At 42.9% G+C, this 24,442-nt stretch overlaps 1 protein-coding gene across 4 annotated transcripts; it reads left to right on the top strand.

The window, feature by feature from the left end:
- Nucleotides 1-852: 852 nt before the first annotated feature.
- Nucleotides 853-23,729, top strand: LOC128760662 (AMP deaminase 2-like). 4 transcript variants are annotated; one of them, XM_053868246.1, is made up of 19 exons: nucleotides 853-1,118; nucleotides 11,822-11,952; nucleotides 12,029-12,159; nucleotides 12,752-12,820; nucleotides 13,586-13,697; nucleotides 13,763-13,949; nucleotides 14,587-14,728; nucleotides 14,804-14,893; nucleotides 15,014-15,143; nucleotides 15,208-15,402; nucleotides 15,482-15,613; nucleotides 15,688-15,851; nucleotides 17,247-17,373; nucleotides 17,447-17,610; nucleotides 17,682-17,802; nucleotides 17,918-18,091; nucleotides 19,469-19,579; nucleotides 20,614-20,860; nucleotides 20,965-23,729. In XM_053868246.1, the coding sequence occupies exons 1-18, from the start codon at nucleotides 1,001-1,003 to the stop codon at nucleotides 20,827-20,829; spliced, it is 2,514 nt and encodes an 837-aa protein (XP_053724221.1). In that variant the 5' UTR covers nucleotides 853-1,000; the 3' UTR covers nucleotides 20,830-20,860; nucleotides 20,965-23,729. The 4 variants fall into 4 exon arrangements, with proteins under 4 accessions (XP_053724221.1, XP_053724222.1, XP_053724220.1 ...); XM_053868247.1 differs by having other exon boundaries at nucleotides 20,962-23,729; XM_053868245.1 differs by having other exon boundaries at nucleotides 20,614-23,729.
- The last annotated feature ends 713 nt before the right edge of the window (nucleotides 23,730-24,442 follow it).

The following is a 24,442-nucleotide window of genomic DNA, read 5'->3' as shown; positions in this document are numbered from 1 at the left end:
GGACACCGTACAAATACAGAGGTTTAGTTCACTATATAATACATTTAAATGCCATTTACAGGTTTTAATTTATCATGCTGAACACTGTCCTGTATTTGGTTTTTGTGGAGGATTAAAGCAGAACGCTAGCGTCCTGCAACAACACTTCAAGCCGCTCGGAGGCGCTGTTTTTGGTCTTCAAGCTGCAACATAACGAAGAAGACGTGTAACATCTTAATACACTTCCTCACTTGGTCTTGTGTGACTGATTCTTTTAAGTGGCAGCACAGGTGACCCAATGCCAATGATGGAAATATTAAGACGATAACAACCAGCCAATCGTACAAACTCAGATGAAAGTTTGGCTACTCCTTTTGATTTGATAATATTTTGAGAGCATCATATATAACAGACCCTATTCATGTTTTTGAAATAGCAATGGCTTAATAACGTCTGGCACTACAGGTAAGCAAGGTCCTTAAATATTTTCTTCTTTTAAAAGTATATGTGTCGAAGTAACCACTGTAGTATAGCTGGACTTGGGTTCATCTATTTTAGTATTTGTGTGTCGTCTCTTTTGTGTTTCATCTGAGAGCACCGTTGACACAACTTTCTGATCTGGAGTATCTGCTATTTTTAGACGTGAGGAACAACAACTGTCCTTCGCTCACCTTGACGCTTGGCTGGCTGGGAGCAGTCTGTCTTTACTGTAATGTGAGCCCCTTTCATTTGCAGTGCCCTCCGTTGTGCTTATACCTTATATCGACTGTAAGAAAATATGTCCTCTGTTGCTAGGGCAACCGAGAAGGTTGGCCCGTAGCAGAGGAGGAAGCCGCTGTGTGCCTCTCAGCTCACTGCTGCTGCTGCTTGGGAGGAGGAGGAGCCAACTCTGCAGAGGCGGCCACTATGGATCCTGTCGTTCTGCTGCCCCACAACGAGACAGAGCTCCAGCATCAGAGCGTCTCCCTCTCTCTGCCAGCCACTGCGCATCTCCAACTTATTATGCCCCACTAGCAACAAGATGTCATCATCATCATCAGCCACATCGTCCTCCAACTCATCCAGCAATGGACAAGGGAAGTCCAAATCCAAGTCTCTGTTCAGGAAGAGGGCGAGCCTGCAGAGCACGGCCATCCTTGGTGAGTTTGGGTGGGACGGGGTCCCACAAAAACTTGTTAGTATACATGCTGTCTTTGTGTGGTTTAAATCAGCAGCAACTCACAATCGAGGGAGACATACTGAGGAGAATAGAGGAACCCACTTTAACTTCATTCAATCATGTTTAGAAAACCTAAACAAACATTCATGTGTTGAACATTGTTTTCTTGTGAAAACTGGCTGTTTATCTGAAGCAGTAGGGACCATGTGACTACTGTATAGGCTGCGGCCTTTCCTTATCTCATTGGATGCATACACAAGAGGTGTGGGTTTGTTTATCGTGTAACCACATGTCTTGTTTTGTCAAAATGTCAGTCACATTCTTTTGCTCACAAGAGTTGTTGTTTGTCACTGGCAACTGCGCAACACGGCATGTCAATATCAGTGGTTGATCTAATAGAATTCAAACACACTATTCTATTAATAAACTCAGGATCTTAAGTCCTGTTCCGTTGTCATGAATACAGATTGTAGCAGAAGATACTTAGAAGTCTGAATGCTTTTGCACTCTGCTAAAGTTAAAGAGTGGACTGGAAGTTTGCTTTCACTTTGGATAAACCTCATGCTGCAGTTCGTTTTAAGGTCATAGGTTTTATCGCAGAATTAGTTGCAATGAGACTAAAAATGTAAGTTACTCGAGTGCATACTAGCATTCATTCCATGAGGTCCTTCCAGTAAATGCTGCTCACTGATGGACCATGTATATGGAGATGGATATGACAGCAAATGGACTGCATTATTGAAGTTTTGACATTGGCTTTGAAGTCGACACTGAAATGTCAGGTCCTGCCATTTCTGTGTGAAGCCATCAAACGTTAACACTAATGGAATAACACCATGGTTATGGAGCAGCGCCGCTACATTCATGCAACAAGGCTGCAGCGGCACATCTCGTCCGGTAACACAAATCAACACACAGTGTATTTGAGGAAGTCAGCCTTTGCTGCAGTAATAAATAACTTAGAGGCTTTTCTCCAGCCACGAAGCCTTTGGCTTCCTCTCAATTATCTGCCTGGTTGAACCCTCATGTAGCACTGGTTCAGCATGAAAGGCACAGGTCCCACGCCCCCCCCCCCGCCCCACTTCATAGCAATGACTCATCATGTGAGTCTTCTTTCAACACAAAATTAGCTTGATTGCAAAGACGCTTCCTTTGAATACAAATCCGATGTTCACTGAGAGGTTCATCACGTTGCTCCTTCAGAAGCCAGGTGTCATCTGGACGGTCGATACATCAAAGATAAGAGAAGAAGACGAAAAGCATTCAATGACAATGAAATCTGACAGAGTTCACTGATCCCCTCCTTGTTTTTTCGTGCTGGGTCACAGTGGACTGTGTTTCAAGGTGCACAATTTGCTCATATGTGGCATTTAAGCAGTGTCCAACTAGTAGTACATCTATTTGATATGGGGTTCATAGATGCTGATTGGTTCTTTCACATTGTAAGTGACCCATCAACTAATTGTTGCGAAGAAAATGTATCAATTTACTGACGTAAAATGTTCACTAATTCTCACAATGTCTTATGACTTTTAAAATGTTTGATACTAACAGTAGTAGTAACCAACTTCACCATTAAAATGCAAGCTTTGTAATGTTTGAAAGTTCCCTTTGACCTCTGGAGCATTTGCAGCTCTCACTTGCACCACGAAAGAAAAGATCTGAGCATGAAAGCCTTTGTTTTCCAACATCAATTTTTAAATTTAAGCTTTTCAGCTGCAGTGTGTTTGTGCAACCTCAACCAGAATGCTTCATTTACAACACTAGAGGGCGCTATTGGCCAACATTGTTCCCCAGTCAAGCTAGAAAGTGCATTCCTTAAATAAGTCTGAAATTGCTCAGTTGGGCCGGAATTGCGGGCCTTATTTCTATTTCAAGCGTTGTCGCAGTGTAAAGTGGTGTTTCAAAAGCTTCTTTCCCAGATGCTTCTAGGACAGTCAAGCGAGTTGTACCAAGTTGGCAGAAATGAAGCAGAAAATGTTCTTATCGTAGATGATTTCCCTTTTCCAACTTTCCCACTTTACTTTACCACTAATTTAAGGGACACTTAACCACAATACCTTGTGGCCCGCTGTGCTCCATGTTGGACGGCACCACGCAACTCCTCTCTTGAACGCTTAAAGATACTGTTATTTTTATTTTTTCATAAATTGTTCTCACATTTACATAAAAAAACCAACATCCACCCACCATGTCTCCAGAAACACCTTAGATTAAAATAAAGCAAAACCATTGTGGCTTACAAGTAGGGTCCAAAAAGCAATAAATAGTCCAATATATATATATTTTTTCATTAGTAAACAAACTTTTAATATAATTCATTTAGGTTTACACTCACAAAAAAATAGCAGTATGTCCAACTAGCAATACCAGTATATTACCATTTGGAGAACAGGAAACAATATTTGTTCAGAAATAAAAAATATTTACAGATCTTTTTTTTAATTCCCTACGTTCTGCATCGTAATTGTTTTCATTATCTCACCCAACGACCCTTTCAAGTCAGTAGCCTGAGGTGTCACTGCATTTCTCCATCATCTGAAAGTTCCCACTGTGTGCCTGTTTTCCACTTACCTAGATGATCGTATGTGTAAATAGAAAGAAAATGACTTCATGGAAGGGTGTTGCTTCAGTGAGTCACGAAAACTTGACAAACTTTTCTTAGTCAAACAGTCAGTGGGTGTCAAATTCTATTTAGATCCTTGCACTGTTGACTCTGGTTGAGTATAGTGTTTTAGTGGTCTGACTGAAAGTGGAAAGTGGACATTTTTGCCTCGTGGACTGAGACGTGGTTGGTGAATACATCTGGAGGATATATTTACTCATTCTCCATCCTCACTCCCTGAGAATGCAGATGTTCTGAATTGCAGTTGATTTTGGCAAACTTCAACCCTGTTGTGTGAAGGTCTTGCAGCAGGTCCTTGATGAAAAGGCTGCATCAAGTTTCATATTCAGAGTGTGGAGAGGTGGCACACAGCTGCACTTTGCTATATTCAGATATGGTGACAGCGGCTCTGTCTTGGGTGCTGAGAGCGCTGGTTCCACTTATCACTCTGGATTGGTGTCTGGTCAAGTGACTACATCTGCTTTCTAAGGAGACTTCTGTGGTGGCAGGAACAACGTCTTTGAATAGAGAGAGAAGCCAAATGTATTTTTATTGTTTGAATGTTAAATTTACTTGAACCAAGGTCAGAGCTCGCAATACTCCAAAGTGAAATGAATCCTTTAGTTTCATCAGTTGTTCAGTCGATGAGCCCACATGGCTGTAAATATACAGTAGCTCGCTCGTTTTTACATTTTATTAGAGCAGTGTTGTTTTACACTCATGTGTTGTTGTTTGTCAGAGATGTTCAGTCTCAATATAAGAGATATATGTAGATTATAAATCCTGATGTGGCAAGCTACTCCCCCACTCGTCTTGAAATTCAACCTGCGGCAGTGAGCACACAGGAAGTGTAGTTTCCACCACATTTCTAAAAATTCAGGTCTAATTTTAGATGTCTGTGTCCTTCAATCGCATGTTTTTTGTACCAGAAAAACATTGAAAGGGGGGGGCAGTGCAAATTTATCAAAGATGAAAACAGATTTCAACACTCACATGAAACCATACACAACCAGGGTGAGATGTGCTGCTAGCAAAAGAAAACAGAGTTTGCTGTTCAGGAGACACTGCACAGTCGTATCCCCTGTTCATCTGCTGGCAAGGACGTCCCCAAGCAAGGACACGTTGGAGGGGAAATGAAACCATGGATGAAAGAAACAGTCATTAAACACACAAAGGCTTTATGATTAGTTATTTACCCCTGTCAATCATGGAGTTACAGAGCATTAAGGCTTTGTGTGGTTGTAAACAGATGAGCTCCAGAATAGACAAATACATTTGAATGAAGGCCTTGTTGAAAAAGACAGAACATTTTATTTTAAAAACACATCATATGTATGAATCACTCTGATAAGTCAACTTTTATGTGCCTATGGTGACAAAATGTGTTTTGAGGATATTCTCAAGCATTCTCTGGTCACTCTGAATGTGTTTGTTGTTCATGTATATTTATTATATGATCATAATCTACAACACAACTCGACTTTTATTTTACATTTTTTTAATATGTTGGAACTGACACCGATGTGGACTATAAAAGCTTGACGATGCTTCTTATGCTTAGGAAAAATAAAGATAATAATAACTGGGGAAAACATTTGTAGGTAAAGCAGAGGCCGACACAGAAGGAAACCGGTTTGATGGTCTTGTCCCTATCTGCTCTCCTGACGACAATCTTGGAACAGAGCGGTGTCTTTGAAAGTTCAAAGTTAAATGTAAGCAGGAACCTGTGTCTGCACAAAGGCAGTCTTCAAAAATGTGTGGACCTCAAAGCTAAAATCACTACAGACTGTTTTAAGATATTTTAAATAAGAACTATGTCTTATTTGAGAAATAGGTTTCTCTGCGTCTTTTTTCCCCTTCAATACATATTCATGTTACACAAGTGTTCTCTGACTTCGATATGTGTCGTTGACACTTCGGAGTTGAGCAAGCACAGTCCTGCAGTAGCCTGAAGCCACCATGTACATTTTTACTGGTAAAACTTGTTACGTAGAAGCTCACGATAATTGATTTCTTTTACGTGGCATATTTTGTTGCTTGTAAGGTCTTTGGTGAATCTGTGAAACAACTTGCAGTGAGCAGTGAGAAACACACAGGATGTCCTTGTGATGTGCTGCGGTCATGTGATGAAGGCCAGCACCAGCCGCGACTGGCATCATGTGATCGCACTGCTGTCGTTGGAGTATCATGATATCACGATCCCTTTAACCTCAAATGCATGAGATTCATTCTCTTTTTGTCCTGTCCATGGTCAAACACTACTTTGCTAAATTCAATTAAATTAAATACGCGACACCTTATGGCAAACAAAAAAAATCTTGTCATTTTTGCTGCAAGATTGCATATATGTGGCACGCATGAATAACTGTTTTATATCCTGATATATTTGCTTTATTTTATGACTCAGTACTGCCAGACGTGATGGAAATTGTTGGCATTTTGTGTTATTAATGTTGATAAGGTCAATTTTGTTACATCTGTAACAGTGCTGGAGTTGACAAGAATGTTTCACTACTATTTAAACAAGCTTAAATTTGCCTCGTTTTCTAGCTTTGTTGGAGCAAACAGAGAAAGTGCCATTATCGCTAGTGTCAATGTCAATGTCCCTCCGTCTGACCACGTTATAAATCCATGTCACATGTCACATTAACTGCCGAAGGCCGGTAATTGCTTCGTTGACATTTAACTCACAGTATATCTGACATTATTTAAGACCAGATTGCGACGTTTTGGCTGGTTATAAAGGAGCTGTCAATCATGTTTGGACGTCTTTATTGCGTTTGTGGTGGTGAATGAGGAAGTGGGCGTGGTCAGCGCTGCAGGTCCTCCTCCATTTTCCAGCACAATAGACAGCAAGGATGGTGCAGTCCTTCCCCCTGTCGTAATGTCCACGTGGTACATTCCAAGGCACTTATATACTGCCTTGCTGCTGCGAGCGCCGGTACAACCAGGAAGCTGCGGATGGCTGTGAGCTGTGGAGGGTGGCTACCTTGGTGAGCGGAGGTTCAGTCGAGCAGCGGGGGAGGTGCCCGTTTAAGACGAAAAGAGGAGGAATCAGAGTAGCGTTGAAGTACCAGGGTGTCCGGACTGGACGCGGAGCAGGGCTTGGCTTCCCCTCACTCCCCTGGTGATCCTGCGGAGGAGGACCCTCACTGCCCCGGGCCTGCGTCCCAGCATCAGCTCGGACTAGGCCACTGCGACTGTGCTGGGAGAGCCAGGTACTGTACCCAGATGCTGAACCATTCCAATCCAGAAGGCAGTGTTTTGCGGCCAGAGCTGATGGAGGCTGCTGGCTGTCATCTTCTGGTGTTAACTCTTCTTTTAATCTGGTGGATGAGTCTTGACTGATGTACTAACCTCTTTGACGGAGAACTCAATGTTTACCAACAAATGAATAAACGGATCTTTATTGGTGGAAGAAGGCTATAGGGAACCCCAGACTTCCCAGATGCAATTCTGGGATCACCCCATTGGTCCTGCCAGTCACCCAACAAGCCTTCAAACCTGATGAGATAGAATGATCTGCTGTGGTGTCGGTGTGACACCCAACATTTGTGATGTCTCAGAGGCTGAATCTGCGTTTTCTGGTCCTGTAAACCGTCGCAACCCGAGACATTCTGACTGCGTCCACAGAGCTGCTGAAAAAGTCGAGCAGAATTCACCCCAGAGAAATGACTAAACTGCAGAAAGAATCCGATATGAGAAGCTTTGTGGTGGTGAGCTACTCCACTGACTGTCTTGACTAGTGTTGGGGAATAGAGATGTAATTACCACTGTGGACCTGTGTCATTGTTATACTCATTTGGCTCATGGATGGTATTAAGTTAGTTAACACCTGGTAAGTTGACCAACACAGTGGTCAAGTCATTGTGAAATGCGCAGGCTCCGACTCTGTGTAGCTGTGGTTGTTTCTAACACCAGCTGTGGGGTGGTTTTTGGTTTACAGTGACCTGTAATTAGTGACCTGGAGTCAGTGGAATCCTCAAGGGGGTTTATGTGTCTGCTGCCGGGCCTCTTTACAATAAATCTTCTCTTCACAACAGGATACAGGCAAACACTAAAGGCCTAAAGATGTTGTGTATGATTTTTCAGCCGCTCTCACATCATTGTTTTTGCTGGCAGAAATGAAAGATAAACACTGAAACTGAATGGTTGTTTTTGTACTCCTTTGGTTGCCAAGTAGCGACTGAGGAGTTTTTCATCACTCAGCCTCTTGGGGAAGTTCTGCACCTATTATCAGTCATATCCAGGAGAGATACAGTCATTTTGTGTGCTCTAATACAAAGATCTATGATAGAATTTCAGACACGAAAACAGATTTGCTATTTTACTGTAAGCTTTTGAGGATTTAAAGAAGGCCGGACCTTTGGTCAGTAACCCTGGCGTCTATATTCTAACTAGACTACATTCTAAACCAGAATTATTTACCTTACTTTGTTTGGATTAGATGCCTTTTTATTTGCAGTCTAAAAGTTTTTTTGTCCCTGGTGGGGTGAAGGGATGCCCCTGTACTCTGGGGTCTTTTAAAAAAATACATCAGCTAAGAGATAATTTTTTTGACATTTTTGTCCTTTGAGACACATTTGTTTGTATTGGTCACTGTTCAATTCTGTGTAGAACTTTGTTATTGAATTTCTATATGTTTGTTTTGTTGCCTCAAAACTCTAAGTTACACGTATCTTAATTAAATAACTTTACTTTGACAACCACATTTTGTACCATAAACACTGGTTTAACAATGGTTTTTTTTTTTGTTGTAAAAAGGTTGAAGGAAAAAGTTTCATTGTGAGATCATAACTGAGTCGAAAGATACAGAGCACTGCCCATCGAAAATATAAAGATGTTCATTGAATGTTTGTTACTGAAGACAATGTAATATATTTGAGGACATTTGGAACAAAGTCTTTCCACATCAGACAGTTTCACTTCCCATCGACTCTCTGACACATTAACTGCTATATAGGTCACTGCATGCTATTGGCTCCAGAGTCCTCATGGAAAACTCAGCCGTCCCTCAATTATTTGTGTCCCTATTAATCAGAGAGGATCCAGCAGTCCTGCGGCACAAAATAAAATAGGGTTTCTCCTCTCTATGATAATTGTAGTCGGTAATCCTGCTGAAGTGTGAGTTGATTATGAGAAGCGCTATGTAGTATGATAGTTCCAGAGTGGGTTAGAATTAGGATGCAAATCAGATGTTCAGTTTTTTCTTATTGAGAAATTTGGAGAAGCAAATGATCCCCTCTTCCGATGTCATCATCGTATCTCCCAGCTCAAGTCCCTGCTTGTGCAACCGTGGACAACGTCATGGTCACCCACTGTCTCTAATGGAATTTAGGGAGTTTGTTGCACACGAAATTGCTTTTTCATCCTGAGGGCCCAGACAAATATTGTTGCTTGGAAATATTGGAATTGCGTGGGTTGCCCTCTCTTCTCTCCCCGTTAGAATCAACTAAAGCATGTTCATAATTTCATGGAAACCGCTACTCTATTTGTTTCCTCAGTTATTGCTAACTTCCTGACAGTACATTGTGTGGAGTGTTTGACCTACACCCGTCATCATCACTGATCTGAGGTGATGCATTAGCATGTTGTGCCTCTTTGTTGCCTATTCCAAACCATGTACTGTGCAGAACAGCGTGGAAACTATATCGATGCGTTTCTATTGTAGTCGTATTCAGTTTATATTCACTGATATCATTCAATATGCTGCCCAGTTATTCATCTAGTCATATCTATTTCACTTCACAGGGTGTCTGTTTTAAGACTTTTCTTTAAGGGAATGAAATTTACTTTGATTCAATGAGAAAGTATGTATCTGGTTTTTGCTAAATTGATGACTTATGCATTCTTAAAATTGAAAAATTTGAAGGCAAACAATCTATCTGTTGCTCAAGACTCTTAAGTGGCGTTGTTGTTGTCCTTGCTGTTACGATAGCGGTGCGAGAACAGAGTTGGGGGTCCTGGATTAGGACTAGAGCTGGGGCTGAAAGGCCAGGGGATTACATTGTTACTAAACTTGGTTTGTCCATGTGTGTGTTTAGCTGCCATTAGCCGGTCCGTGTGAACGTCACTACTGTTGTGTGAAGCCATGAGATTGTCTATAAATATAGCTTCACTAATCCTCCTAATGTGTCAGAAAAAAAACCCAGAAATTTGGACTCCAATGTGGATAATCAGTAACGGCACATATTTTGGTCTGCTTGTGCAACGTGACAGTGTCGTCTCGGTGTCAGTGGACGTTGGACTGGCCACTTCTCCTGGCATATGGCGAGTCTAATTCTCAAAGCCATATATAGCTCCATTTATAATGAATCAGCAGGCTAGACTGTGAAGGAGGGCAGATCATTTTTCATTTTTCAAAAGAAAGTTGTACTTTTGCTTCACCATGACAGACCGAGTCGCCAGGCTCTGTCTGAAGCTGTTGTGGTGATGGGTTTCAAGAGGGTGTCAACCTCAGGTGAAGGTGTGTGAAGTGATTACATCAGTCTGAGAATCTGCAGATTTTCATATATCTGGTTTATGGTTTACACAACAGAGCGAACACTATTTTAGTTAAGCCGCATCATTTTGTGGTGAACTAAATCAATGTATATGTAATGTAATATAAACAAAGGACCTTCAAATGGAATTTAAATCAGATACGTTTAACCTCGTGTCACATTTGTGGCATGGAATTGTGCTCCCATCTGTTGATATGAACTGCTGTGCACTGGCTTAAATGTTGCTAAAATGGGACGATCATAAACAGCAGGACAATGCCACTTAACCCGTCAGGTTTCTGTCCAAACACGACTTGTGTCCAAACGCCAGACGCCAATCATCATGCCGGCTGCTGTGCTGAGGTCATTGCTGTACTTGGAACTTTGCAACCGTTTATGAGCTAGTCAAACAATGACCTTAGATTTGTTTCGCCCCGGCCCACATGTGATGTCATTAAATACATTTCACTACGAACTCTTCATATTTTCATATTTTTGGTGACCTCACACTGGCGGCAAATGTATCAATAAACATTGTTTAATTTCTTCCGGCTGAATGGGTTACTAAACTTTATTAGATTACATGATCACATGACTGTTAGTTGCAGTCCTGCAGTGAAGCAGTGTGAGGTTGTCCTTGCAACTCCTGTCCAGATCACTTTTTTTATGCTGACTTGGCTTCTCTGATCCAGTCGTGTTCCCTCTCATCCTGGCTCTAAGAAATGTGTCTGACCCAGGATGTAGAAAGGGGGAATGAAGTCTGCCAGCCACATACCAGGGCTGTTAGGGTGCACTGAGAGTCATTTTGTTGGCCACGACGACTGTATTTATTTGAAAGTCCTGGCATGTTGATGCTGAATTTACAACTAAATCACACCAAAAAGATACAAAATAACTTGATGTTTTCAAATTGTCCCACAGTGGAGGATATTAAATAACAATAACAGTGAACAACACTGTATGAAAAACAACATTAAAAGCAAAATAAGTAATCCAACGCACTAAGTGCTTAATACAAACTATGTTTTATTGCCTTTTCAATGAACAGATCAAACCCACAATGTAAACTTCACTCATCACTGGTTAATTCCTTGAATGTTGCCTTATAACCCAACTGACTGCTCTTCTTTTTATCAATGACATGTCCAGGAAGTATCTGGGGTCCAGGTGTGCTGTTAGCTGCTGGAGGCTCAGTTTTTTTGACAACAGAACACAGCTAGCTGGCACCTGTTTTGTCATTTTTACATTTACATTTTGTACACTTTAGAAGAGTAATGACATTACTCATCTTGTGTGAATATTAATAGCTTAATATCTTATTTTAAAGAAAGATCTGCGTGTAATTGCCATTTGACCGGCCGGTCATGATCGCATGTTAAATGCACATATTGTAGCCGATAAATGGGCCATGTGCATGTGTGAGATGTGTGTGTTGGGAATGTGGGGTTTTGGATACATGTATGTGATCAGATACTTTCAGGTCCTTTGGTGCTTTAATGGCATTTATATAGCAATAGGAATTATTATCTGTGATTGTCACAACACCCCTGTTTTATGATTCGGAGTTCTCTTGAACGATCTTGCTTCTGTTTCCAGACCTTGGTGGTTCATCAAACCAAAAGCCCCTCCGGCCTCAGCGATCCCTACCTGGCACACCAGTTTCCGGGATTAACTACCCAATTGACCTGCGCACATCAATGGAGGAGAAATATAAAGAAATAGCCGAGGTGACAATTCAGCTCTTCTCCTCTGGAATATTGAAATGGAACAGTTTTTAAATCCATTGCACTGGTTCTGTTCCAGGAGCTGTTCTCACGCAGCATGGCTGAGAGTGAGATGCGCAGCGCTCCGTACGAGTTCCCGGAGGACAGCCCCATAGAGCAGCTGGAGGAGCGGCGTCACCGCCTGGAGAGGCAGATCAGTCAAGACATCAAGTGAGGAAACAAAGCACCGCCTGCAGCCCAACTCTGTGTTGTGTAATTACGCGTCACAAAGTCAAATAACGTATTGCAATGTCATGAAGAATGTCATTAGTTAGTTGAAATAATAGAAGGAAAATTCTGAATTTAGTGTGTTTTGTAGGATGAATCCTTTTCACGATACAATAATTCCAGCACAACAAGAAGATAAGTCTGCCATAATAACAAATATGGAATAGAATACAATGTAATGATAAATCACACTTTTGGAAAGTTCTATCTTATTTTTAATCATAATCTCAGTCGTAAGGCGACTGACATCAGTGCATTGATTCTGGTTTCACTGTGGTAAAGTCAAACACAAGTCCCATCAGGAAGCAAGTTCTTCTTCTTCCAGAGATGATTTTTCTTTCTCCGCTGATTTATTTTTGTTCCTAATGTGGCACCAATCATCAAAGCTGACCTGTACTGTTCAGCGCACCTCTACTAACCCGTGTGCCGGCACTTGGTGACAGTGGTATTTGGTCTTTGCTTTCTTTCTTCTAACTTCCTCTGATGCCCCTTCCTTGCCCACGCTGCCCTGCACTGTTGCATTTCCCCCCTCAAGGCTTGAGCCAGAGATCTTGCTCCGCGCCAAACAGGACTTCATGAAAATCGACAGTGCTGCAGACCTAGAGTGAGTGAGCTTGGCTACTGTTTTGTATGTCGTTTGTGTGCCATGTTGTACAGAAAATATGTTGCTCGGAGTCAAAAGCCTGGTTTGAAGCTTTAAGAACGCGGAAGCTTATCATTGTACTGACAAAAATATTGCTATGAGTTACTTACAAAATATAATTTATCAGGCTGCTGCAGCCTTCATGCATTAGACTCAGCTTTCTTGTTGCCGCGGTGACAAGTGGTATCCTGCTGTGTCTACCTCCAGCCGGATGCTGGTTTTACTTCATCAAAGCCTTCTCTTGCTTCTCAGCTCCGCCAAGGTTTGGTTTTTGATGGTGTTTGTTTGTTAACTAAATAACTTGCCCATGCTGCCACTTGCTGATGATGTCACTCTACCCAGTGTCACTAGAATTTTTACTTTTTCATGATACTCTGCAGCATGACACATGAAATATTTGAATAAACTAGATGAACTTTGTGAATGTGATGTGCTGCCAAGTCCAGGTGGAACCAAACCTGATTGGCCCTACTCAACAAATTGCTGTTTTTATTCAGAATTCCGGGTTTTTTCCCAACATCCCATTCACTTGCTTCTCCGGCTCATGTAGAGCCAAGTTATGTTTGTGCACTGTTACTCAGTGGCTCCACCTACAGATGAAAACTCTACACTATTATACATCCATTTGGATAGTGAGTGATCAAAATGTTAGCTATATTTTGCAGTAAAAAAACTTTTCCAGGATTCAGTAGTTTTCATTCCCAGACATGCTTTTCTTTCTGCAAGGTTAATGAAGGAGACGGATGTAGACAGCGTGGACAATGGCTTCACAATGAGGGAGATGCCGATGGAGAGGGAATACCAGCGGGTCTCCATATCAGGAGAAGAGAAATGCGGGGTAAAGACACTGCTTTTTCACTTCCTCCCTTTGTCATTTAACTAACAGACAACACTTTCTCCCAGGTGCCGTTTACTGATCTTGTCGATGCCGCCAAATGCGTTGTGAAAGCTTTATTCATCCGGGAGAAATACATGCACCATTCCCTGCAGTCGTTTTGTAAAACCACCGCCATCGCTTTGGAGGAGCTGGGATTTCAGTCGCAAGAGCCAGGAGACAATGAACACATAGCGGAGACACCTGTTGATGCAGGTTGGCCGTTTTCTTCCGGTTCACTCAGACAATAGTTTTAATAACAGCTGCAGAACATGAGCTTATTTTCACACAGGTTCTGGAGAAACAGTGTCACTCAGTATTGACACAATTGACTACTTGTTTGTTCTTCTTATCACGTTTCAGGCTTTAACTATTAGAGGTCTCAGTGCGTGTGGAAGGGTGTAAATGCGATCTGCAGCTCTCCGAGTGCTATTTGTTCAGTTTTTCAGTGGCCCAATGTGACAGTCTGAAGGGACATGAGCTCATGCCGTCTCCCGCAGCTGCAGCATGATGCAGTGCCAGCTGCCTCCTGCCCTCAGAAAGGACAGGTCAGATCACAACAGAATAGCTGTGTGAGAAATGTCAGGCTGTCCTCTCCACCGGCGACCCAGATCATCTCGAACTTCCTTGTTTGTGAGGTGGCGTCATGGTTCTAGAGTCAAAATTGGACGTGAAAGAGAGAGGAATTTACTTTGCATATTGTGGACTAGTCTAACTTGTTCCCGTTGTTTGTGTTGGATGAAAACATTTTGACATTTTTTGAAACTAAACCCTAAATAGATTTCTTCATTAAAAACAAAAATTGACTTGGTGAATCATGAAATGATTCTGACTGATGCTGCCCCTCCCCCAGACGCCCCAGTTCACCCACCTGTATCCGAGACTCACCCCTACGACAATCTGGACCCCAAGAATCTGCCGGCAGATGCAGGATACACATGCAAGATGGTAGATGGAGTCGTCCACGTTTACACCAAGAAAAGCGAGACGGACAAGTATGTTGCTATATGAAATCCGACAAGGTCTCTGTATGCCATCTATACAGTCGCTTCAGTTTTCTCTTGTTTTAGACACGCAGAACTTGACCTGCCGTATCCAGATCTCAAAGAATATATCGGAGACATGAACGTCATGATGGCTCTCATCATCAACGGACCTGTGTGAGTGGTGGACTTACTCAAAATAAGATGAAGTTGTGGAACCGGATTGTGTTTCTCAGTTAGCTACCGCTGAAAGGAACGTCACTGGACTCAAGTAGTGTGTTGTTTGGGTTCTTTCAGGAAGTCTTTCTGCTACCGTCGCCTTCAGTACTTGAGCTCCAAATTTCAGATGCACATCCTCCTGAATGAGATGAAGGAGCTGGCTGCTCAGAAGAAAGTCCCGCACCGAGACTTCTACAACATCCGGAAGGCAGGAGCTTACAGAGGAACACGGTCCTCTCAGATTTATGTTAATGAAGGTTTGTTGACTGCAGGTGGACACGCACATCCACGCGTCTTCCTGCATGAACCAGAAGCACCTGCTGCGCTTCATCAAGAGAGCCATGAAGAAGTATCCTGAGGAGATAGTCCACGTTGAGAATGGACGGGGTCAGACTCTGAAGCAAGTCTTTGAGAGCATGAACCTGACAGCCTTTGACCTCAGCGTTGACACGCTGGACGTTCACGCGGTGAGCCAGTGAAGCTGTGTGACGACTGACTCAGCAAAAACTATCTCAAATCTCAAAACCTCTTCTGTCCCTCTGAAAGGACCGTAACACCTTCCATCGGTTCGACAAGTTCAATGCCAAGTACAACCCAATAGGAGAGTCGATCCTGAGAGAGATCTTCATCAAGACAGACAACCACATTGAAGGGAAATACTTTGCTCACATAGTCAAGGTGAGTGCAGAGACTGTGTGAACCTGAGGAGCGTGTGTTAACTAATACCGCCACTACTGCTCCTGCTCATCCAGGAGGTGATGGCTGACCTGGAGGAGAGCAAATACCAGAACTCAGAACTGCGCCTCTCTATTTACGGCCGCTCCAGAGACGAATGGGACAAACTCGCCAAGTGGGCCATCAAACACCGTGTGTACTCGGACAACGTGCGCTGGCTGGTCCAGGTGCCGCGCCTTTTGTGAGTAAGACCAGGATGGAAACAATGGCTATCTAATCTCATCTAAACTAAACGCCATTTTCAAGATGCAGACTGGCCCTGGGTACTGAAAACTAGCCACAGGCTTCAGTCCAGATGTTCAACGGTTTAATAACCTGTCTCTAGTGAATCCAATATTATATATAATTAATACGATCAGCTGGACTTTTCTGTGCTCTGCGTCAAACCAAATTATTGGCATTCTCAACATAAAGTTGGAGTTCGCAACTAAATAAGTCAATCACAAAAAATACCATTAAATGTAAAAAATATATTTTTTCTTCAACAATGACAATATAGCACCAACATTGTAAAATGTATTAGGACTTGAAAGTAACATGGATAAATCTGAAAAGATGATTGTAGTCTAAATAGTCATTTTCTGACATCTTTCATCTGGATTGCATGCATTATTATGATAAATGGTCATGTAGTGCTTTATTTGGCCTAAAATTTATGTTGATAATACTGCCAATAATATGTGGAACGATACATCGTTTTGCAAAATGTGTCATTGTCACAGGCCCAATTTAAAGTTGTGACGGCTAGTAAATATAATAATAAAAAGTAAAGAGGTAAAACAAGGAAATGAACCATTTCTATATGATCAGTTCCAGAGTTTTACTCCACAGCAGGCCGTGTGAATACAGTCAAAGGGCCGCCCTTGCCAGGCCGGGTATAAGTGACTTGAAATCCATTGTTTACACTAGTCCTCTTCAGAGTTGACATCACTCTGCACGCAGTCTTGTTGCCAATATGTTAATCCACTGCTAGGTCATGCAAGTTCAATCTCTTACACCTGACTACTGTAGCCTGTTGGGAAATAACTGTCACCTGTGAACATAGGACGTCAGTCCACGTCTCGCTTGGTGCTTTCATGACTTCCACCGCACTGACAGATGCACTGTCATACTTGTGCAACACCTGCATTGATTAAAGGAAGAAGAAGATGCTTTGGAGTGGCGCACAAAGGATCGACATTTCAGCCGCCTCCTCGAGCCAGTCTCACACAGGGAAGTCCTGCTGTGTGATAATTGTCTGACACAGGAGGCCCAGGAGACACGAAGCGATTCAGCAGTTGGACTTCAGTTGTGCTTTGTTGTTGAGTAAGCAGTCGATGAAGGCCCCTCTGAGACTGTGGGCGTGAGGAACGGTGAAGCACAGAACATGTAGTTCAGAACAAACTCGCTGAACTCAAGCAAATTTTTAAGTGCCTCAGCTGTTCATTTTCTTGAATCATACATACTTTTTTAGAGCATTTTTTGCAAAGCCACGTAAGAGCTCCTGTTAGTTGGGGCTCGTTCTGTGAGTGTTTAAGGGCTATAACTCTGGTAACACTGGTCCAAAGTCTGAATTATGCGGTGTTGTCGTCATCAGTGATGTGTACCACACAAAGAAGCAGCTGGCTAACTTCCAGGAGATGCTGGAGAACATCTTCATGCCTCTGTTCGAAGTCACCATCAACCCACGCAGCCATCCTGAGCTGCACCTCTTCCTGGATCACGTGAGTCCCACAAATATTTGAAGGTGTTTTGCTCAGAATGTCAATGAAAAATGTCCTTTTTCTGCTCGGAAAGGTGGTGGGCTTCGACAGCGTCGATGACGAGTCTAAACCTGAACATCACATTTTCAACCTGGACAGTCCGCTGCCCGCCAACTGGACCGAAGAAGACAACCCGCCCTACTCCTACTACCTCTACTACACCTACGCCAACATGACTGTGCTCAACCACCTGAGGAGGTGAAGGACCAATCTTTTCCTATCTCACTTAAAGGCCATTTGATTTAGAAGGATGTGTTTTGGATAAACAGACGGCGAGGCTTCCACACCTTTGTGCTGCGACCTCACTGTGGAGAGGCGGGGCCCATTCACCACCTGGTGTCGGGCTTCATGTTGTCAGAGAACATCTCTCACGGACTGCTGCTCAGAAAGGTCAAGCCCACAACCTCTTTAGATTAGACTCTAAAGGCTCCTTTATTCTGTCATAGATGTTTGGTGTCCAGCCTGTAATCTATCCTTGTGTTTTGTACAACTCTCCACCCGCTAGGCGCCGGTGCTTCAGTACCTGTACTACTTGGCGCAGGTCGGCATCGCCATGTCTCCGCTCAGCAACAACAGTCTCTTCCTTAGCTACCATCGCAATCCCCTGCCGGAGTATCTGTCGAGGGGACTCATGGTCTCGGTCTCCACTGACGACCCACTACAGTTCCACTTCACCAAGGTCTGTCTTCACACTTCCCCAGTTGTGACCTCAAGAGGTTAGAGAGATGAGATTAGAACCTGCTCTTATTTCAAGGGTTACTTCCCAACACTGCATGAATACTTGTTTTTAAGCTCCGTTCTCTTTCATAACTGTAGCAGTCCCTGTACTGTGGCTGTGTCATAGTGTTCTGTACAAGTTAACAGTGGACCAAGAATTAACCAGAGAGGGGAGGCAAAAACAACTTGGCAATAATTAGCAGACGAGAAACCAAAACACAGTGATAGGAACATGCAAATATATCTTAACTATTAAATCAGATGTGAATATTTCTACCTTCAATAAAAAGATTTGGAATGTAATAATTAATTTTAGCAGCCATGGAAGAAAAATCGTAAGATCCAGAATGTTGCAAAATGTTTAAAATGTATTGAAATAAATGTAATGATGTTTGTAAATGAGGAATTTTATTTTAATTTCTCCAATGTATATTTTTAACATCCTTGTTGTCATGAATATATTATATTATTAATTTGCTTTAAAATATTTTCTTTTTCCATATATGTTTATTTATTTCCATTTTAATATATTTCCAGTTAAACCTCTTCATATATTGATTGATAACTCAACTTTTAGACCAGGGTCCACATTATATTCTGGCACTGTTGAAAATATCAATGAGAAGGGTGATATAGGAAAAAATGGAAATGACACAATGAAAGCTAAACGAGACTGCTAAAAAGCTAGACTGGTGGGAGTAGAATTGTCAAAAAGGGTGGTCGCGCATTATAAGGTGGATTATTTGACAATGTAATTTGTTTGTGTATGCATTATATATAAAAGATTCACATTAGAAATAAATAAATAAATGAAGATTACATCTAGTAAATAGCTGTGTAGCAGGGCAGGACACATAATCACAAAATAATTGTATTATTTCACACATAGTATTTATTTCCCTTTTGTATATTTTCACAATTTGTCCTGTTGTAGACGGAATAACTCTACTTTCGTTTGGATTCATAAATGTGATAAAATTCCGACATTGACTTTCCATGTGGGACCCATGCTGCCGGTCATGTGACCTGTCCTGTTGGCATACAATCGGGTCACTGAAATAAATCATCATCATCAAGACAGTACAGATGTGTAATGAAGAACGTTGTTTCACTCATGCTGTGTTTCTTTAAAGGGGTGATATATGATCTTGGTATGATATATGATATATGGTCTTATTGCCACTCTCACGAAATCCAGAAGAGTTAAATAATAACATGAATGTGTTGAATGAAATAAAAAAAATATATTCTAATGTTAATATATGAAATATGTCATTTCAAATGTACATATTAATGAAGCTACCGTGAAGTGAAATGTGTGCATTTGTGTGTGTCCCAGGAGCCTCTAATGGAAGAGTACAGTATAGCTACTCAAGTCTGGAAGCTGAGCTCCTGTGACATGTGTGAGCTGGCCAGAAACAGCGTCCTGATGAGCGGCTTCTCCCACAAGGTGAGCAGGATGTTAGCTAGGATTTTGACACAGGGCGTCCAAAGCCCTGCCCCCAGCCCATTCCCCTCCAGACACGGCAAGTCAACGACTGACTTAACATCTTGCTTTGGAAAAAAAAAAAACAACTGTTAACATCTAATTGTACAAAAATATATTTAAAAAAAATACAATCTGAGTCAAATAATAACAGAGATGAACTCCTGTACCACCTGCTGCCACAGTATCACTTTCAAATGCAGGAGTCTCCTGGGCAGCCGTTTTACTCGGCTGACCCTGATTCATTAAAAAAGAAATACATGTTTTTATAATGATTCTTTCCATTACTACAAGCTAAGAGTCTATGGTTTTGTTCGTCTTCTTTCATATATTTATACAGGATAAGCAGCAGTTGTATCAGCTGTTTTCTAAACTTTCATACATTTTAACATTGATTCACTGAAATGAAATATATATGAAGCCTTTCCTCTTCATTAAATCAATACAACTGCGAGAATTTTGATCCCTGTTTAACTCACATTCATGGAGCACTGTGTGCTGTGCAGCAAGCTCCACCACTCCCAGCGCTGCTCACTGCACTGCACTGGGGTTGGGGGGTTTGGGGGGAGGAGCTTAATACTCCTCCAATTACAAATCTTTGAGTTAGTTCAGTAAACAATTGTTTAAAGTTTGGAACTTATCAGCGGTTTCCTCCGGTCATCAGCGTCAGACATCCCATCAATCACAGCGCTTCCATGCCGCGAGTGTAGCGACTTGCCAGATGACGGCAGTAAACAAATAAGGCAAAATTACTGGGCGGAAACCAGTGTGATGACACTAACACTAACACTAACGCTAACGGACATTTAGGGCGTCCTGCTGAGAAAAACTGGGCGTCCATTTTTCATGTTTTGCAGTCGGCCCCCTTGGCTAAAAGCCTGAAGGTAAGAGTTCAAAATCCAAGTGACTTAGGACAATGTTGGTGTGTGTTTTCACGCTGAATCCTCTCACTGTTTTGGATCTTTGCTTTCCTCACTTCTCCATGGTTTTCATTCCAGGCCAAGAGTTATTGGCTGGGCCCGAACTACAGCAGGGAGGGTCCCGAGAGCAACGACATCCGCCGCACCAATGTCCCGGACATCCGCGCGGCATACCGCAGCGAGACCCTCACAGAGGAGCTGGACCTCATCATTCACGCCGTTTGCACAGAGAAGCTGGACACGATTGACGAGGAGGAGGCTCTGTCCATGAGCCCCTTCCCCGGACGGCGCTGACAATCACCAGTCCAGTGAGCAGCGACAGGAAGTAAGAAGTTCTCGTCACAGTCGTACTCATCACAACGGTGGCCACAAATGAAGGGTGCCTCGTTTTTCAGTTGACATTTGTGACACCTCCATGTTGGTCAGCAGGTGAGGTCTGCTGGTCCTGCTGCTGAACCGCTGCTGATGGATCTGCCAGAGCTGTAGTCCACTGGATCCACAGATCTGCATGTGAAACTGTCGTCCTGGTGTAGAACTTTAGTGTGGATATTCAGAATCATAGACACACGCCGCATGACCTTCTGCGCACGAGCGCTGGCACTCGTGCGCAGCAGACATCTGATACTGAGACACTCGAGAATCATCTGCTGTATAATTCTGACCTACCAGCAGCCTTTAGCGTATGAGTAGCATCCATCATAGGACAGCACAATCTAAAACATGCATGTTGTAGACAGACACTTAGATTAACTGACGGTGAGACTTGAGTCACCTTGTTGTGACGTTATTTACAACTTGAAATTCAATTTTTGCCACTTGTAACGTTAGTGTTCCCTGACCCCCAGTGGAAATGTGAGGCAGGTGAATTTACTGAAATGGAGAGTCGATCCCACCCGCTCAAACAAAAGCCATGGACTCATCACCAGCTGCACACACACACACTCACACACACACTCACAGATCCGCATGTTGCCCTCAGACTTCTTTATCAAGCACTTTAGACTGATCACGACAGAAAACCAGGTTTTTCCCGCAAACATTATAGTGGACTCTTGTCATTCTTATGTGAAAAGGGCATCACGCCCACCTGCTCTTGGACCCTGGGTTTTTATGGGAAGAACAAAGACCTTGACCAGTGCCCGTATTCCACCCTGTGATGGTGGTTTGTCGCCCCCACAACGCTTGCTGTAGGGCTGCACCATTATGGCCATAATCACGACTCTCACAGGCTCAGCAAAAAAAGTCGATGATTGACAGGCCTCACTCAGACTGCAGCACTGCAGCGCTGTTTTGTTGAGTTCAATGTGAAACCTTGTCTAACTGTTTGCATGTAAAGGTCCGACATGTGAGAGTAGGTTTGAAATTTCCTTCAAGATCCAAGCAAATGGTCACATTCTGCAGCCCTGTGAAGTCGTCTGGCTATCGAGAAATAGAAATCTGATGGTGAAAATCCTGTGCAGACCTAGCTTGCAGCAGCCTGTTATCCCTTGCACAGGGGTGACACTCACCAACCCCGGAGTTCCTTTTCCATCCCACGTCCGACACCATTTGCCCTGTCAAACATCCTGCCCGATGGCCTCAAGCGACCCGCCCACTCCTGACACCACTGGTCATGAGGAGTGGCGCTTCCCCACCCCAGCACCAGGCGACAAGCTCTTTGCCATGGTTCCCAGTGGCCCAGGAAAGCAGGGCAGACCAAACAGATCCCAACACTTCTAGGACAGTGTCATCCACGTGGCGACCGTGTAAAGCTGCTGAACGAAGTTGCATGTTTAAGCCCGTCACCCTATTCTCCGCCCCTTGCTGTCCTTGAGTAGAACTCACCGCGTCACAGTGCCTTCCTACTGTAGCGATGGGCACCGCACGGCCTCCTGGTGTTTCGTCCTGGCCACCTCCTGAGCCTCCGCGGTGGAGGCCGGCGACTGCATGCTCTGTGAATGTAGCTTAACCCCCACACGAGGAGCAGCGTGGTTGCTCTTGCACGGATGAATGATTCACCGAGTGGAGACTCGGTGATTGGTGAGACTGTGGGTGTGTGGAACTGAACCAGTGCTGGGCCGCAGTTTCTCCCCTGCATGTTACTTGTTGCATTCTGAAGCAATTCTTGTCACAGTGGGATGTAAAGCCAGAGACGATTGCACTTTCACGCCCTCTGCTGTTGAAAGCACACAGTGGAAATGGTTCGCTCGCGTTATGCAGTGTCCTGTTGTCAGCACATACTTGTAGCATCCAAAAATCAAAGGGACGCGGAGAAGACAAAAGTATTTTTTTAAAGTCGACAGAGCCGATATTTTGTACGGGCAATATTTTGGAATCCAAGTGTGACGTTTATGAGGTCATTTCTTTTGTTCTTCTCTCCAATGCTGATTTCCTCGCTCTGTTGGATTTGAGCGCCATGTTTGATGCACTCAGCTGTATTTCCATTGTTGCGCCATGCTAACTGTGAGCTATGCTAGCTAGCCGCGACACGTTAACAAAAGCTAATAGGGAGGTCTGAGCTTGGCCGCAGACGATGTTCACATTGTTCACACGTTCTGACTTGTTGACTTGGAAAAGAAAAGTTGATTGTCCAGTTTGAATGTTCAGCCACGTGTTGTGAGTCGTGCTTACCAAACCGTTTACTCCAAAACATGAAGTGGCACTTCAGATCAAACTCGCTGATCCAACATTGTGTCTTCATCTGCCTCCTAACACAATCAGCTGACATGAGGAAGGAGGCAAAATTAGTAGTTAAATATAAATAAACAACTAGCCTTTTGTGTGATGCAAATTGTACGATCTATTAAGGAATCATTTTATTTTTCTTTTAGTGTTCATTTTAAGCCATTTATACATCTGAGTATAAAATCTTGTTATAGTGTTATCTAGAGTTGCATGTTGGCCACGGATCTGCTGGTGCACGGGCAACACGGTGCACTCTACCTCACACATGCTCCTGCAGGAGCCAGTGCCCTTCCACCTCCCACCCGTCCACTGACCGACCACAGTGGACCTCGTGGGTCTGACCAGATCAAACGTCCACACGTTCAGACGTCCACGACGCTGCACAGATGAGGATTCATATTTTGGATGTTTCCCAGTTTCCTTTTCAACTCCGCGCCGATGCCTGAATGTGACGTGTCACCGGCTCAGATGCCGCTCCAATTGTTCATGTAGTGGGCGAACATTACAATAAAGCATGTTTAACCATTCCAGCTTCGTGTCTGATTCAGTCTCACGTTGTTCCTAAAACAATAAATTGTAATGATCGTAACATGGGTCAGGTTGAGTGACAGACAAACTTGTAGTTGAGAGGACGTTATGACTCCCTCAAGTGTTAAAGGCCACTTTATATTTTTATATGAATATTTAATTTGTAATATATTTCACTCTTACCATAATAGTTTTTTTAATCTTGTCAACCTTTTCTTACACCCATGTTCTGTTTGTATCGTCATCATTTAAACTAGGGTTTCAATTGGTTCAAATTTTTAATCGAGAGTAGTGATGTGTTCATGAGGCTTCATGAAACAGTGTCTTCATTTTCAGAGCCCATTTGGCAGCGCTGCAGCTTTAAAAATGATGTGAGGTTCCATTGAAATGGTTGTTCAAATCCACTGATTCTAGAGCAGATAGCGCCATCTCGTGGGCTCTGAAGCTGAGTAAACTGCTTCATGAAACCACATCAGCCCATCACTTGACAGTATCTTTCTTCACAAATGTTCATGTGAAAAAAGCATTATTGGCTGCTCTGCTGCCATGAAGTTACATCTACAACAGATGCAAAATGTGTGATTCATTTGCTATTAATTCCCACTTAACTCATCTTCAGTGCGATTAATTGAGATTTAAATTTTAATCTAATATTTTAAATCCTTTCTGATGCTATAAAAGTACTGCATAATGCATGTTGTATATACATATCCTG

Source organism: Synchiropus splendidus, chromosome 6 (assembly GCF_027744825.2).
Source record: "Synchiropus splendidus isolate RoL2022-P1 chromosome 6, RoL_Sspl_1.0, whole genome shotgun sequence".
NCBI lineage: Eukaryota > Metazoa > Chordata > Actinopteri > Syngnathiformes > Callionymidae > Synchiropus > Synchiropus splendidus.
This window is presented reverse-complemented; position numbering and strand designations above follow the sequence as displayed.